At 39.5% G+C, this 14146-nt stretch overlaps 2 protein-coding genes across 2 annotated transcripts in view; one reads left to right on the top strand and one right to left on the bottom strand.

Annotated features, from left to right (window-relative positions):
- Positions 1-1018: 1018 nt before the first annotated feature.
- On the bottom strand, positions 1019-8193 carry pax9 (paired box 9). The gene is made up of 3 exons (XM_079692017.1): positions 8053-8193; positions 6845-7456; positions 1019-1302 (listed from the first exon to the last, which is right to left on the bottom strand). The coding sequence occupies exons 1-3, from the start codon at positions 8054-8056 to the stop codon at positions 1124-1126; spliced, it is 795 nt and encodes a 264-aa protein (XP_079548143.1). The 5' UTR covers positions 8057-8193; the 3' UTR covers positions 1019-1123.
- The window catches only part of nkx2.1 (NK2 homeobox 1), a 28141-nt gene continuing 19436 nt past the window's right edge, over positions 5442-14146 (top strand). Inside the window, exon 1 of the mRNA XM_079692016.1 lies at positions 5442-5578. The gene's annotated coding sequence lies outside the window, so the exon portion shown is untranslated. The remainder of the gene's footprint in view (positions 5579-14146) is intronic.

Raw genomic sequence — 14146 nt, 5'->3', positions numbered from 1 at the left:
AAGTTATGAGGTGAGTTTATTTTAATGACTAAAGCTATGTGGTGACAAAGCCTGTGTGTGCCCAAAGCATTTCTGATGAACTCTCCTAGTGAGCCGTGACGCTAGGTAATAGAATCACAGGCTTTGTATGAGCGTGCACATATATTATTTATGAAAAGTAGTTTCCTGCTTATGTAAAACAGGCCGGTACGCGACAATATTAGGAATTTACCTATAGTAAGCTACACTGACACTGGGAGGATCATTATATTTCATGTCTTCTCTTAGAATAAAAACTGTTGAGGCAAACTCCATGGAGACCAATAACAGCCAAACAATTTAATAAGATACATTCAATTTCCTTGTGCAACATTTGTCAATTGTTAATGCTCTAAACTCCAACATAAGACCAATGCCAATTTTGTCTAAACATGCGTGGAGATCCCCATGTTGTCTGTAAGGCGAATTGCACTTCATTCAACGTACCTTAATCTAATAAATAAGACTTCTCTCTGGAGCTCTCGCATAGGCTACATTTTTAGAGAAGTTGGAAAACAATGCTCCATAAGGCTTTTATCAAAACGTAACACAAAAAAGCATACAAACATATTTAAAAGAAAAAAACGATAGCAATTATTAAACACCCTGAAACACTAATGCAAAGTTTCCCCCTCTTCTTTGATTGCTTACTCATGAAGTTATACATTACCCCATTTTGCCCAAAGACATTTGCGGAAGTGTGCAGTAAAGAATCTGACAGGAATTGTGTTGATGGATGGAGTAGCAGTCTTACATCAGTCCTTCAGTACACCTGTCCCTTCTCTCAGAAAACAAGTTTGTTAAAAAAAAATGAATGTTTGTTTATTCCTTGTGTGTCTTTGGTGTGACTGTGTGTCGCAGGGACAAGAAGGGGGCACAAAAATGGTTCCTGGGGCCGAGTCCTTCGTAGAAAGGAGGCATAGGGATCGCATGAAGCCGCATGGGACAGACTCGGAGTCTCCTGTCCTCGCCAGGTCTCACCCCCTCCCCCTCCCCCTCCCCCTCCCCCTCCCTCTCCCGCCACTTCACAGTGCCAAGGCCGGTGACAGGGTGGATGGCGTCACGGTGGGCCGTCGTGCCCTTGAAGGCCGAGATGGCGGCGATGTCACAGTTGTGGGGAGATAGCGCACTGCCACTGCCCGGCTGCCATGTGGGACCGGTCACAAAGGCCGACGTGGTGGCGCTGTACCCCATGTAGGGTGACACTTGGGTGGTGGGAGGGTGGTAGGGAGGGATGCTGGGTGCTGTGACATAGCTGTTCACTGTGGGCAAACCATTCAGCGTCTGGAGACAAGAGAGAGAGAGAAATCTGTGTTAAATGTCTGAAAGGTGACTTGGAGGAAATATCATGTTTTGTGTTTTCCATTTTGTAGTTTTGCTTGTCAAAAAAGGACAATATTTGACAGAGGACAATTTTTAGCTACATTATTTAGTGACCCCCAATTCAAGAAGACACACACAAGCAGCTGAGTTATGATTGAAAAAAGCTGAGGAAAGCTGTAGAGAAAAGTGAAAGGAATAGTGATTGAATTATAAACGGCAGATATCTTAAATTCAAACTTCACAGCCACCACATAAAAAAACAATTTTCCCAATTTTGATGAAAGTATGAATGATCAATTATGCTCTCTCCTGATCCTGGAACATATTAAACTTGGATAAAAACCATAAGTGCATGATTACCCCTCTGTCTAAGGGACTTGTTTTCTGCCCAGAAGGGGACGTTTACTCCGCCGGCGTTGATATAGCACGTCAGACGATGGGAGACAGGGTGGTTGGGGGCGCCACAAAACAGATGTCATGAGAGATTGAGAGTGAAAGGCCAGGAAGAAGGGAAATATGATAGAGAACCAGGCGAGCATAGGATTCGGAGAATGAATGGGCTTTGCTTTTCTGGCACAGCGACAGGACCTAACTTGAGGAATTCACCAAAGCATTTCAACAGGGAGGCCGAATTGCTGTTCCTGGGTGGTCTGCGACTACTGAGAACTATTTCTAAAATTCTGATCATTTCTGTGTTTGTTGACCTATTTTTATTGACTGCCAGAGTTGCCGGCTTTTTGCTCAAAATATATATGAATAATTAGCTCCAAGCTGACATTTGTGGTGATTTATAAAGCTAAACCATAGAGAGAAAGCAGTTGTGTGTTTGTGCGCCTGTGGGTGTCTCTGTTGGGTACTTGCGGGGCTCTGTTTGTGTTTGTGTGTCTTCACTTGGCTCACCAAAACTGAATCTTATTTCAGAAATAGCCACACAGACTTTGAGCTGCGTTTAATTCTTTTTTTTTTAAGTTAGTTGGAAAAATGTTAAATAACACTAAAAATGATGACATCTTCCCCCAACTAAAAGCATTATAAATCACACACACAATACAGTAGGCAACAATACGTATACTCCTAACAATATAACAGGAAACACCTTCCAGTATAATGCATCACTACAAGAACACTTCTCCTCAGAAATGACCACAGAGTTTAATCAACACATGCTGACACAAAGTCAACAAAATTAAAAAGTTTACATGGGTGTGTTTATGACTCTAGTATTAGATTGCATTGTTTGTTTATGTGTACCTGTTGTAATTTAATATACTTATGTCGTTCACACTACTGTGTATACACATATTTTTGGACTGTGTTTTCATTTCGTATTTTTACATCTATAAAATATGCATTATGCTACCTAACGAAACAACGTGTGCTGCGTTTAAAAGCCTTAAAAAGTAGGTCAGGTTAATCTTTTCTTATGTTAGTCAGAATATTTTATTTATAATAATACACGTGTAGCTGTTTTCATGCCTTTTTGAATGAGTATTAATAAGAACAAGTACAATCAAAATAAGGTTTGAATAAAAGCATTGACGACATTCATTCAAATAATTACCTCAAAGTTTAACGGATTAACTTTGTCACGCTCAGCCTCCATAGTTTATATTAAAATACATCATCAAAACTAATAAAATGCATGTTTATCCTGCTCGAAGAAAAATAATATCATACGTGCACGTGTTTGTGGTCAAAAAACAACTTTTACTGAATGTTTCAATCGAAACATGAACGGAATCACGTCCGAGCCGCCGCGCGCCCTGAGCTCGAGACTTAACCTTAAATCTATTTTAATGATCATCTTCTTCCAGAGAAAACCCCGAGCGTCCCATGGGTGCATCTGCCCTGCAAACAGCGCCTTTAGGCCACATGTTACACAGCCCTCTGGCCTCATACCGGAGTCGGAGTGCGTGATTTAGGCCGACCCGAGATGCGTTCAGGGTCCCATTTGAATTAACTTATAGCAATAACTGTCAACCTTATGGAGTTTAAAAATTAGGCCTGTAGTGGAAAGTAAAATGTGGAAAAACGTGGGCCTTTTGTTTTGGAAAGTAACCGAAAAATATAAAACTCTGCAGATCGCTCCTTGCATGACACATCTTTTTTTGTTACTGTTCCCCTCACTAACAGATCCCTTTAACATCGGATGTGAGCAGATGCACAAACGCACGGTAACTCCTCCAGTCTAATGGTGGAACACTACTTTGCTTCACCATACACTGTTTTTCATGCAATAAACTGTAATTTATAGAGTTGTTATTTTCTGCATTTAATGGCTCACTTCTGTTTTTGTACAGTTAGTTTTCTAACCGCTCAGACAGTCACTTCGAGCTGCTGCTTCTGCTGCTAATCTCACTTCATCGGGGCTGTTTCTGCGTAACGAGCATTAGAACTATACCACCCTTGTCATAAAAGTCAATTATGCGCCATGAAATTGTCGTTTTTTAGAATTGCACGCCCCTGTCAAAAAGAGATACTTTTAAAAAATAAAATCCCATTCAAATATTTGTACTCGAGCTACTGAAAAATCTATTTGTTTTTCCAAGTGTTGTGAAATCACTTTAGTGCAAAGCAAGCTACTAAAATGTATTTTTTGACATACAATTTGAGACTAAGGAACCATCATATTCATTTATAAGCCTACTTATGCGTATGGTCTTTAACATTTGAAAACGTTATTTAATTTGTTTTTAATTATTCAATGTGAATATGTGTTTCGTGGGAAAAAATCGCTGCATTAATCCCAACCCAGATGTATATTTGATTAGGCTGTTGCACGTTTATGTATTGACTTTATGAACTTTGTGCATAATATTTATTAATATGCAGTTTGGTTTTTTAGAAAATATTAGCTTATATATTTTGTTTTTCGCAATAGGAAAAAGACACATGATGTTGTGGTCAGTGTTCCTCATGCAGTCTTGGCCCAAATCCTACATGGATCCTAACATTGAAACCAACCCATTAAAATCCTGTAGGCCTATTTTTTTAATAATTTACCAGGAAACCAAAAAAGGCTACATGCTGCGTGTTTTTTTTACGAGTCCATCTAGTTTCTGAGTGTTAAGCACGCTACAATTAATTTTAAAAACCTTAACATGTCGAGCTGGAAAACAAGAATCAAGAGGAATCACAAGGCTATCCAAATCTCTTTAACCGACTAAATATTAAATGAGTTACACTCGGATGATTCATAAAAGCACTGAACATGCAGCAGGCCCTATGGAAGTCAAAAATAATAAGATATAATAAAAGGCATTACCAGCTAGCGAACAGAAGGAGAGCATTAAAGCTGTGGAAAGTCCTAGCCACATAATTGTATAAATAATAATGAAAATATTAGAGAAAACTCAAGAGTTTAACGCAGTTGCCAGAAGTTTGGATAGACTCTATTGTTGCAAATTAGGTTACAACATTTATTTGATATGTATATATTTTTTTTAGCTCTGTGTATTGTGCTTGATGTTCTAAATGCGGTTTATCCAAGCCATTGACAAGTGGAGAGCTTGCTGGTGGGAAATTAGTCCTGTTAAAAGTGCTCCATTCTTCTAGTTTGGCGCAAGAAAAGGATGGACTGTCACTAACTGAGAAAAGGAGAAGAGAGGAAGAGGAGATTGTAAGATCAGGAAAAAGATCCGCACAGGCCGCATCCATCAGGCCAGGTTAGCCAGGCTGCATAAGAACATAAACCCTGTGACGTGTTGCTCTAAAAGGCGATTATTTGTTATTTTAAGCCCAAATGTATCACGCATCCTATGGGCTTTCGTATGCGTGTACTTTGTTTTACAAAACCTTTCAGGTAAACAAAAGTATCAGTTCCAGTGTCCAACACAACATTTGCATAATCTGATATTGACACTTTCTAACTCTTGGCAAATTGATATATTTGTAATAAAGACGTTTAAAATATAAGAGTTTAAAAATGGTTCGCCATTATGACTAAGAACATTGACAAATGGTAGAATTATAATTTGCGTATTTTTCGCAGGCCTTAAAGTAAATTGACAGAGTGGAACTAAATGTTTTAGTTCCCCCTTAAAATCAGATTGAGGCCCAGCTGAAGATGGGCAGGGCGGAGAGACGCCTCTCTGGAGGGTCAGGGACATTTCAGCCCACCAAAGCGTCTTCCTGTCGGGGGACAAATTAGATTTACTTTCACCGTCTCCCTCCTTTGAGTGTAATGGATATTATATAGCTCCCAACGTTTACACTGAGAATTGCAAGCCCACCAAACGTAGGCTATAACTCGATTAAGAGCCTTTTAAAAATATTGAACACGAGTAAATATTATTTTTGATGTTTGTAACTGAATCCCAACCTATCAGCAATTTACTGAATGTAGTTTGTGCTTTTTAATCGTGTGTCTGTATGCGCGTAAAATAAAAAAAATCAACTCAAGTTAAATAAAGAATAGCTTATGATACTTACTCCTGCACACTGTGTTTGGATTGTTGAATTACTAGGCCTATTTCCCATTTTCCATACATTCCAAATATATTAATATTATGTAGGCCTAGTTATCTGACTTGTGAAATCACTCAATCAAAAACGAGCTCTTATCCCACCAATCTCCATTAAAACGTTGCATTTAAAACTTGCCACAAACATCCGCTCATAACTTAAAAATGCACAAATTGTTTGAAAAAGACAGCCTTTCAAAAACACATTCCTCCCACTTTGATTTCTCGTGGATATCTGCCTCACATTTGTCTTGTTTAGATTGCCCAAGTTAGCTTTTCGCATGGCGGTAAAAGTGGAGAGGAGCCGGGCGTGTTTGTGTGCTTGGTAGCCATGAATCCTGACAGCACAACGGCTCGCTAAGGACTGACAGCACTTCGCTTCCTGCCACTGGAAAACAAGCTCTCCGAAAATCCCTTTCACAACACCGAGCCGGCCATTAACACTGATTTATGCCGGATCCTGTTTCACTGTTTCCAAAACAGTTGTGGTCTTGTTGAGTGCAAGCCAAAGCTATCCGGGCCTACCTGCATGTCGCACACATACACGACAAACATACAACAGAAAACGCCTATTAATGTCAAGCTAGTGGGCTATTTAGGACCCGAATCACCGTCAAACCTGCAGGACACGCAGCCCTACACAAAATGTCTGGCTCCGAGTCATGGCAAACAGTCAGCACACCTCATTTTGATGCACTTCATCCCACTGCCTTTCCCTCCGCTGTCCCTCTAATATTCCACATCCGCCTCTTAATTATTACTGCAAACCAAACCATCTGTTTCTGGACTAACCTGCCTCCCTTTCAAATCAATATCAGCCGGCAGGTCAAATGGCATTTAAGCTCTATCCCTCTATGGAGGTCATAAAGACCAAGTGGTTACTTTTGGAGGACTATAAAAACAATTACAATAACTCAAAGTAAAATAATAAAATTCTCTTTCAAACATTCACATCCTTGCGAGCAAAACCCCCTTTCAAAAAGCTGTTTAAATGTAGTGCAATAATCAAATGCAACCGCCCTCCGTGCAGCCATGCTTACTTTGTTGCTCTGTAATAGACCGTATCCCCAGAATATCTGTGACAGAGTGCGAGGAAGGCCATATCCTGTGCATGGCCATGTGTCCGGGTAGGGTGTGCATGCCTGGGGGAGTGGGCACTTTGGAGGTCGGGTATGAGTATAAGTGGTTGTAGGGTATCGTTGGCTGTGGAGGGGGGTGAGGCTGCTTGCCTGACTCGTACTGGCTCTGCTGGGACAGATTCCCGATCTTGTTGCGGAGGATCCGGCTGATGGAGCTCACTGACGGCAGATTGAACTTGTCGCAAACCCCGTCGGCGAGTAGCCTGTCCCGGATCTCCCAGGCAAAAATCCCGGGGTCCCTCTGCTTGTATGTCCGTATGTGCTTGACCACGGTGGGCGTGGTGACCCGCGGCTTGCTGCCTCCGATGGCCCCTGGGAGGATGGAGCCGGTCTCGTTGTATCGGGCCAGGATCTTGCTGACGCAGCCGTGGGACACCCGCAGCTGCCGGCTGATGTCACAGGGTCGGATCCCGAGCTGGGCCAGCTCCACTATCCGGAGCCGGATCGCGTTGGGGAGCGGCCTCCCGTTCACGAAAACACCGCCGAGCTGGTTCACCTCACCGAAGGCAGGCTCTGGTGTCAAAAACAAACACACAAACGAGCAGAACAATGAGAAAGCTATTAGGTAACTGAGGCCCGCCAAAGACTCTTTAACCCGGGTTAAACTGCACATTTAAAATGCCTGAAATGTATTAACAAACACTTAATTGTGCACAATCATATTGGGAAAAGCTGTTAAATGTTCAACTTTGCTTTTTATATAGGCTACTTATTGCACATTTGATTAGCATTCAGAAGAGTGTTATCCAAGCGCTTTAACATGTAGTAATAGCCCATTATATTATAGTATAGCACATTGCTAGTGGATTCACGAAAAAAGTTGTTACTGTAAAATACAAAATAGTTCATTTTGGCCTTTTTGTTTTTTTGAGTAAAAAGTACCAACCCATAACTGGCAGAAAGTTGTCGCTAAACTTTACGCGGATGGTAGAACTCATGTTTCTGACAAATATCATAATTCAGTATGCTGGTGTCTTCCTCTGGAGTCCAGGCTTATCTGACCCATCAAAAACATCACATACACGGTATCTCTTCATATCTCTCCCACCTTGCCGCTGGACCTTTCGCTGCATCCCTGACAAGAAAAAAACGATCCCACATGAACTCACCCATCGTGTTAAAGCCGCAAAGGAAGAGCACGGCGTCCGGGTTGTGCCTCCTGCGTGGATCCTGCTCCTCGTCCAGCGTGTCCACTGTCCAAAACCGCGTCCACGAAAATCTTCTTGCGCGATAAGGAACAAGAGGGACAAAATTCTCGATCTGTTTCCTGACGGCGCTGGAGACAGGCTTACATTTCAATCTGTTGAAATTAGGAGGCTGGACTTCCAGAGCTTCTCCACCGCTGATTGGCTCAGCTCTCCATTAGACTTTCGGGATCGCTCAAAGCTTCGCTGCTATTGGTCCAAAAGATTGACATGACAAGTCCACAGAGATCCCCCCCAGTCCTCCTCCTCGTCCTGCTCGCTCCCACCAGAAAGCAAAGCTGGGATATAGCACCATGAATGCTTTTGTTATTGACACAGATATGGTGAGTATAAAGATATATCAAGATTTTGGATCAGATCTTTAGATGTGGCACTACATCAAACATGTGTAAAAAGCTCCATTTGGAAACCATCACAAAGAACCATCACCAGAAATGTTTTTTTAATGAAAACGCACACGCTTCTACAATTTAAACCCTGTAACTTATAATGAATTGATTATTTTTGTTTTATTTTTACACCACAGCTGAAACAACTCCGTTCAATTGAAAATCAAAAGGCAGAAAACCTGAGTTTGGGGGGCTTTTACGCGCCACTTCAATACCCTTCATATCAATCTTTAGGATGGCATCATTAAGGAAATTGGGAGAAAATATTGATTATTTTTGGTGTTGGTTAATTGAATCCCAGTGCAATCGAGGATCATCATACTTTTGTGATCATTTGTCGCTCCGCTTTTTACTCACGTTTACGCACCAAACAGCCCTACACCTTTTAACACACGCCATAAACTAATCCTTCACGTGGATAATCTTTAAACCAAGGCTAACTCTTTTTGTAAATAATTTGTCTTGTCATTTTGTTTGAAAATAAATCACAGACGCCATATTTATCTTTTGGATCAATATTTTAAATGTGGCCTAAAAAAGTGTTTTTTTCTTTTTTTTCGCGCGTGAAACAAACATCACCTTAAAGTGCTATTTTAACTCAATAATGTACCTTTACTTTGCAATTTCATCTGCATTAAGGCCTCGCACCGGACAGGCCAAATGTTGTGTTTTTGCCAATTATGAACTGCAAAGGTAAAGCTAAAAAGAGCTCTAAGGAAATAATCGTATGTGTTAATCTCTCCATAACTATCTTTCAGGCTAAACGTCCTTAGACCAGTATCTCCTTAAGGGATTATTTCTAGCTTTGCTTCCTCCGCTTCCTGCTCTCTCCGTACAGAAACCACTTGGAGGCCATAAGAAAGATTTGTTGCTTCCCGACACGAGAAACAAACACACGCCATAACTTTGCGCCTTCACTCTCTCCCCATCGTGACACATGCTTTGGGTTTTCTCGTGACATATTTTAAAAAGGCCATGGCGCATGACTGACCTTCATCTACCGAGAGGGATCAACGTGCATGTAAACATCAAACGGGGCTCCTGTACAGCCGTGCAATTAGGAATATTGTTGAAAACCTCCGCTGACATTAAACACAGAAAAGCCTGTGAGGGGCCAAAAATACACACTAAGTATTTCCCAGTATTTGTTTGAGCTCAGTGGGCTGGATATTGGAGGTACTACACCTACATTTTTCGGTTTGGTTTCCCACCTTCTCAGGATGGCATAAATCTCTGAAATTGCACATATAGCAGCGTGGGCCTAACACTAATTCAAGTCAGTAGACGGGCTTCATAGGGAAGCGTATTTGACCGTTTTTCGCAAGATGTGTTTGCTTTAAGATGGCCTAGTGTCTGAAGGTTTTATGTTTTACTATTTTTATGTTTGTTTGTTTATTTTTTTAACATCGCTTTTGCCCCCACCTGCCCACCCTGCTCCGCTCACAAGCCACTAATGCGTCAAGGATAATGTTTACCGTGGGGAAACGTGCTCAACTTGTTTCCATTGAGGTTCCTCTGGTGGCTGAAATAACAAAAGGTCAGTGGTGAGGGATCAAAGGTCTGCGCAAACTGCTCCATCTTTGGCTAAACGGACACCTGAACTTCCTCCTTCTTCCCCCTGTGATATAATAGATGATAGCCCACCTGAGCATGCATTACGCTGCAGCCACAAAACCCTGTTATCACACCACTGGAACACGTTAACTGTAGGTTATTGAAATAATTGTACAAAAGTTAGTCAAAGTGTGATAATTGCACCGAAGAGTCATTGTGAAGCTGTTATTATTATTATTATTATTATTATTATTATTATTATTATTATTATTATGCGTTGGAATTGAAGCGCAGATTGTTAATAATGATATCCAGACTCGACATGGCTGTCACATGCCACTGCAGCTCACAAGACCAAACTCGTCCATGTCGAATTGAGTTGTTGAAGGCAACGCATCACTTGTCAGACAAATTGTGTAACGATGGACTCAGAGCTTCGCCTCTGAAGGAGACATATATTTTTATTCCAGCATCTTAGAGTTTCTGTGGATTTGGCACCAGATTTATCGTCCCTCAAATATTCTGCTGTGGGCCTTTCACATGATAGTAATCAGATTTGCAGCCTAAAATGAATCCTACTTTATATTCTCCATGGCTACAACCAAAACAACTTGTGTTTTTAAAAATGCGTCTTTGCGAGTCCAGAATATTTTCTGGATTTCTTCTTGTTTCAACATTGGTTGGATATCCGGTGCTTTAAGGGTTTATTTGCAAAAATGTGCACTACAGATACCTGAAGTAATCACTGTGCCTTCATTATATCTCATGTATTGCTTGAAGGTCTTTTGTTAATACTATCCTGACACATTCGTTGAGTATGTTTGATGCAGAGTGACAAGCTACATTTTAACATCAGGTTTTTCTTTATAAAAGTATTTGTTTTCCTTAAAAAAGTTGCATTACATTTTAAAAATGGCTTCCAATGAATTATGTTACACTTGTCTTGCCAGTACAGGAGCATGTAATCCAATGAGATGGAATTCAGCTGCGAGATATTTTAGATAAGCATGAACGGAGAGCTAAGACAACGAAATTAGATCATCCCAATCATGTCGCTGAGGTCGCATAACAGAGAAATAAATATTATTGAAGTACTCCATTAAGTAAAAAGTCCTCAATTCAAAATGTTACTTATAGTGGAATTACAGAAGTATTATCAGCTACATGGAGTCAAAGTAAAAGTAGCAAAACAGCACTTTCAAAGTATTGCATTCTTACAAAATATATTATCCTGATATTATAACTATAGCCAATTGTATACTTTTCAAATACTGTGTTGTATTTATATATTAGAAGTAAAGTAGGCTACTGCATCATATAATTTAAGCATATAACGTGTTTTATGTCACCAGGATGTGTTAAATAAATGTTGTGGAGTAAAAGTACAACATTTGGCTATGAAATAGTGGAGTCGAAGTTTAAAGTAGCACAACGTGAAAGTACTCAAGTAAAGTACAATGATGTCATAATGGTAATATATACTTGAGTTAAGCATCCAAACAACAGCCTTGCTGTGAAAGTGCACAAAGCAGGAATGTACTTTAATAAACAGTATAAGGTTGTAAGGTGTATATATACAGAAGGGAAAGGGTAAATATATTATGGATCCATCTATAGCTTAAGATTTGAACTAGTATAATACTTATTATGATAAATCATCTGCAGGGTGTTTATATTTGTGTCTCTTTTTTAACAGATGTGTTTTCCTATTGAATGTCTAATCTGCTCAGCAAACAGCTGTTGTCCTGTTCTTTTGATTCTCTACCTATGTGTGTAGGAAACAGGTTTGCTTTTGGTTTGCTTTGCTCATAATTGATTTCACGGGCAGAGAAGGTCCTTATTGACTCAAGATGAAGAAAAAAGTGTGAAGGCGAAAATACATTTGTGCTGCTTATTTCAGTAATTGTTTTAGTTCTATAAATAAGTTTTGTCCCAGATGATACAGAATTGGAGGAGATGCCCACCAGCAGGATGAAGTGCAGAGGAAACAAAATGCATCAATATTTCATTATTTATCAGAAATGTGAAAGATATATATCATTAACATTTACAAAAACGACATACCAGTAAAACTAGTATTTATTCTGATTTGTCACCGCAACTCCCATCCTTTCTTAAATTATGCATCCACTCTCAAGGGTTAAAACTGCGTCAGAAAAGAGAGAAAAAACGTTTGTGCGTTTCACAGAAAACTGTATGCCACATTTCCAAATATCCAGGAATATAAATCACTCCAAATATACTCAATTATAAATTATATAACAGCTGCCGTCTGAGAGATGTGACCAGAGGCAAGACAAGTGCTGAGCCAACACAAACTTAAGTGACTTTGTTTACATCTACACACTGTACAAATATAAAATGTGATGAGACATATACTCTCACCTCAGCTATCTTCTTCGTGTGAGAGCAAACCACATTTTGTTTTTAAATTCCACATTTTCCAGCAAGTGCGGACCTGAGGGAACTTTTGTTGTCACCACAACGAGACAGATCAAATACAGCTCGAGTTGTGAAAAAAGGCTTGTCCAGGTTTCTAGAAATCAGTCAGATTGGAAACGTGCGCATAAATTGCCAGATTTCGATGTATTTTGATCAAAAACTATAAAAGAACCGTAGTGTTAAGAGGATTTGCATATCTCTTTTGGGTCGGTGGTGATGTGATACACTCTGTGGAAAGTACTACATTTTTTTTAGAAAAATCTTAAATCAACCGAAAATTGTGTGTATCTTACGAAAATGTGTTTTTATTTCTCAAGGGTGTCTATTTGTAGGCTATAATTGAAATTCTTAAAACCAATCTCGAATGCCATTTTATAATCCACCTATTTGCTTTATGACAGTGAGACACTTAAATAAACTCGGTCGAAAACTGTAACGAACTCACGACGATAAATAACCTCTTTGTCATCTTAAAATAGAGTTCACGCTTTAAAGAATCTAGTCAGAATCAAAGCTTTAAACTGTAAAGATAATTTAGGGATGACATTGTATAATGTACATTTATATTCATCACATATTCACCACATATTCACCACATTCCAGTTGTCGCTGTGAAGAAGAATAATGAGTGGATTCCTCTTCCTCCATTTTAATGTTTTACTAAACGGTTTAATACACCTGCAATCCAAATAAAGCAGGTCACACATTTGTATTTATTAAGCCTTTTATATATTGTATTCATTAGTTTTACAAAAAATCTCTCTTCGTTCTTCAATCTCTTAGATAATATGTCTGCGGGAAGTTAAATCAAAGACATGAGGAAATACATGGACACAATCGACAACAAATCAATTTACATCACCAATAATTCCATTTAACTCCTATTATCATGAACTACCCATTAAGAGCAAAATAAGCCATAGTTATTTATTTAAAAAAAAACACAATTTAAAAAGTTAAAATATTGACAAACGAAATAATATAATTTTAAAAATGGCTATTCAGTCATGATTTCGACGTTAAAAAAAATGTTTCTAAGCTATAACTTTACAGAAAATAGTTTATTCGGTTCAAGAAAACATTTATAACTACTCGACTGGAAGATAGAAACAAAATATAGGTAATTTCAGTTGTTGACACTTTGATAATCTGTTTTTATTTATTAGCCTACCTATGAGTCACGTCTCACAATTATCAATTGCAATTTCTAACATTATCAGTAATCTCATTAAGACCACAGCTGTGCAGACTCTATTTTCCATGCAGTTATTTGTTTTTTCGTTCATAATCAGATCCATCCGCCTTGCAACCTGACATCATGCGTGACTCTGTCAGTGGGCCTGAACTTTCAAAACACCAGAGACAAGTAAATGGATTGAGACGCTTTGACTGTCAGTCAACGGATTCTACTTTGTGCTGTGAAAATAAATACGTTTTAAAAAATACAGTGCCAGACAGATGTATCTGTGGTACACGCGTGTGCAGATCCGTGGTGCTGCTCGGATTCTCCAGAGAAATATGCTGAAAGAAAAAAAAGTTCCCGGTTTAATGTTCCCATGATCCTGCGGGAAATCCAAGTCACCACTAATAGGTTATTATGGAGACGAGCAGTG

The sequence above is a fragment of the Notothenia rossii genome, assembly GCF_949606895.1.
Source record: "Notothenia rossii genome assembly, chromosome: 7".
NCBI lineage: Eukaryota > Metazoa > Chordata > Actinopteri > Perciformes > Nototheniidae > Notothenia > Notothenia rossii.
Note: the sequence above shows the minus strand (reverse complement) of the source record. Positions and strands in the feature narration are given on the sequence as shown.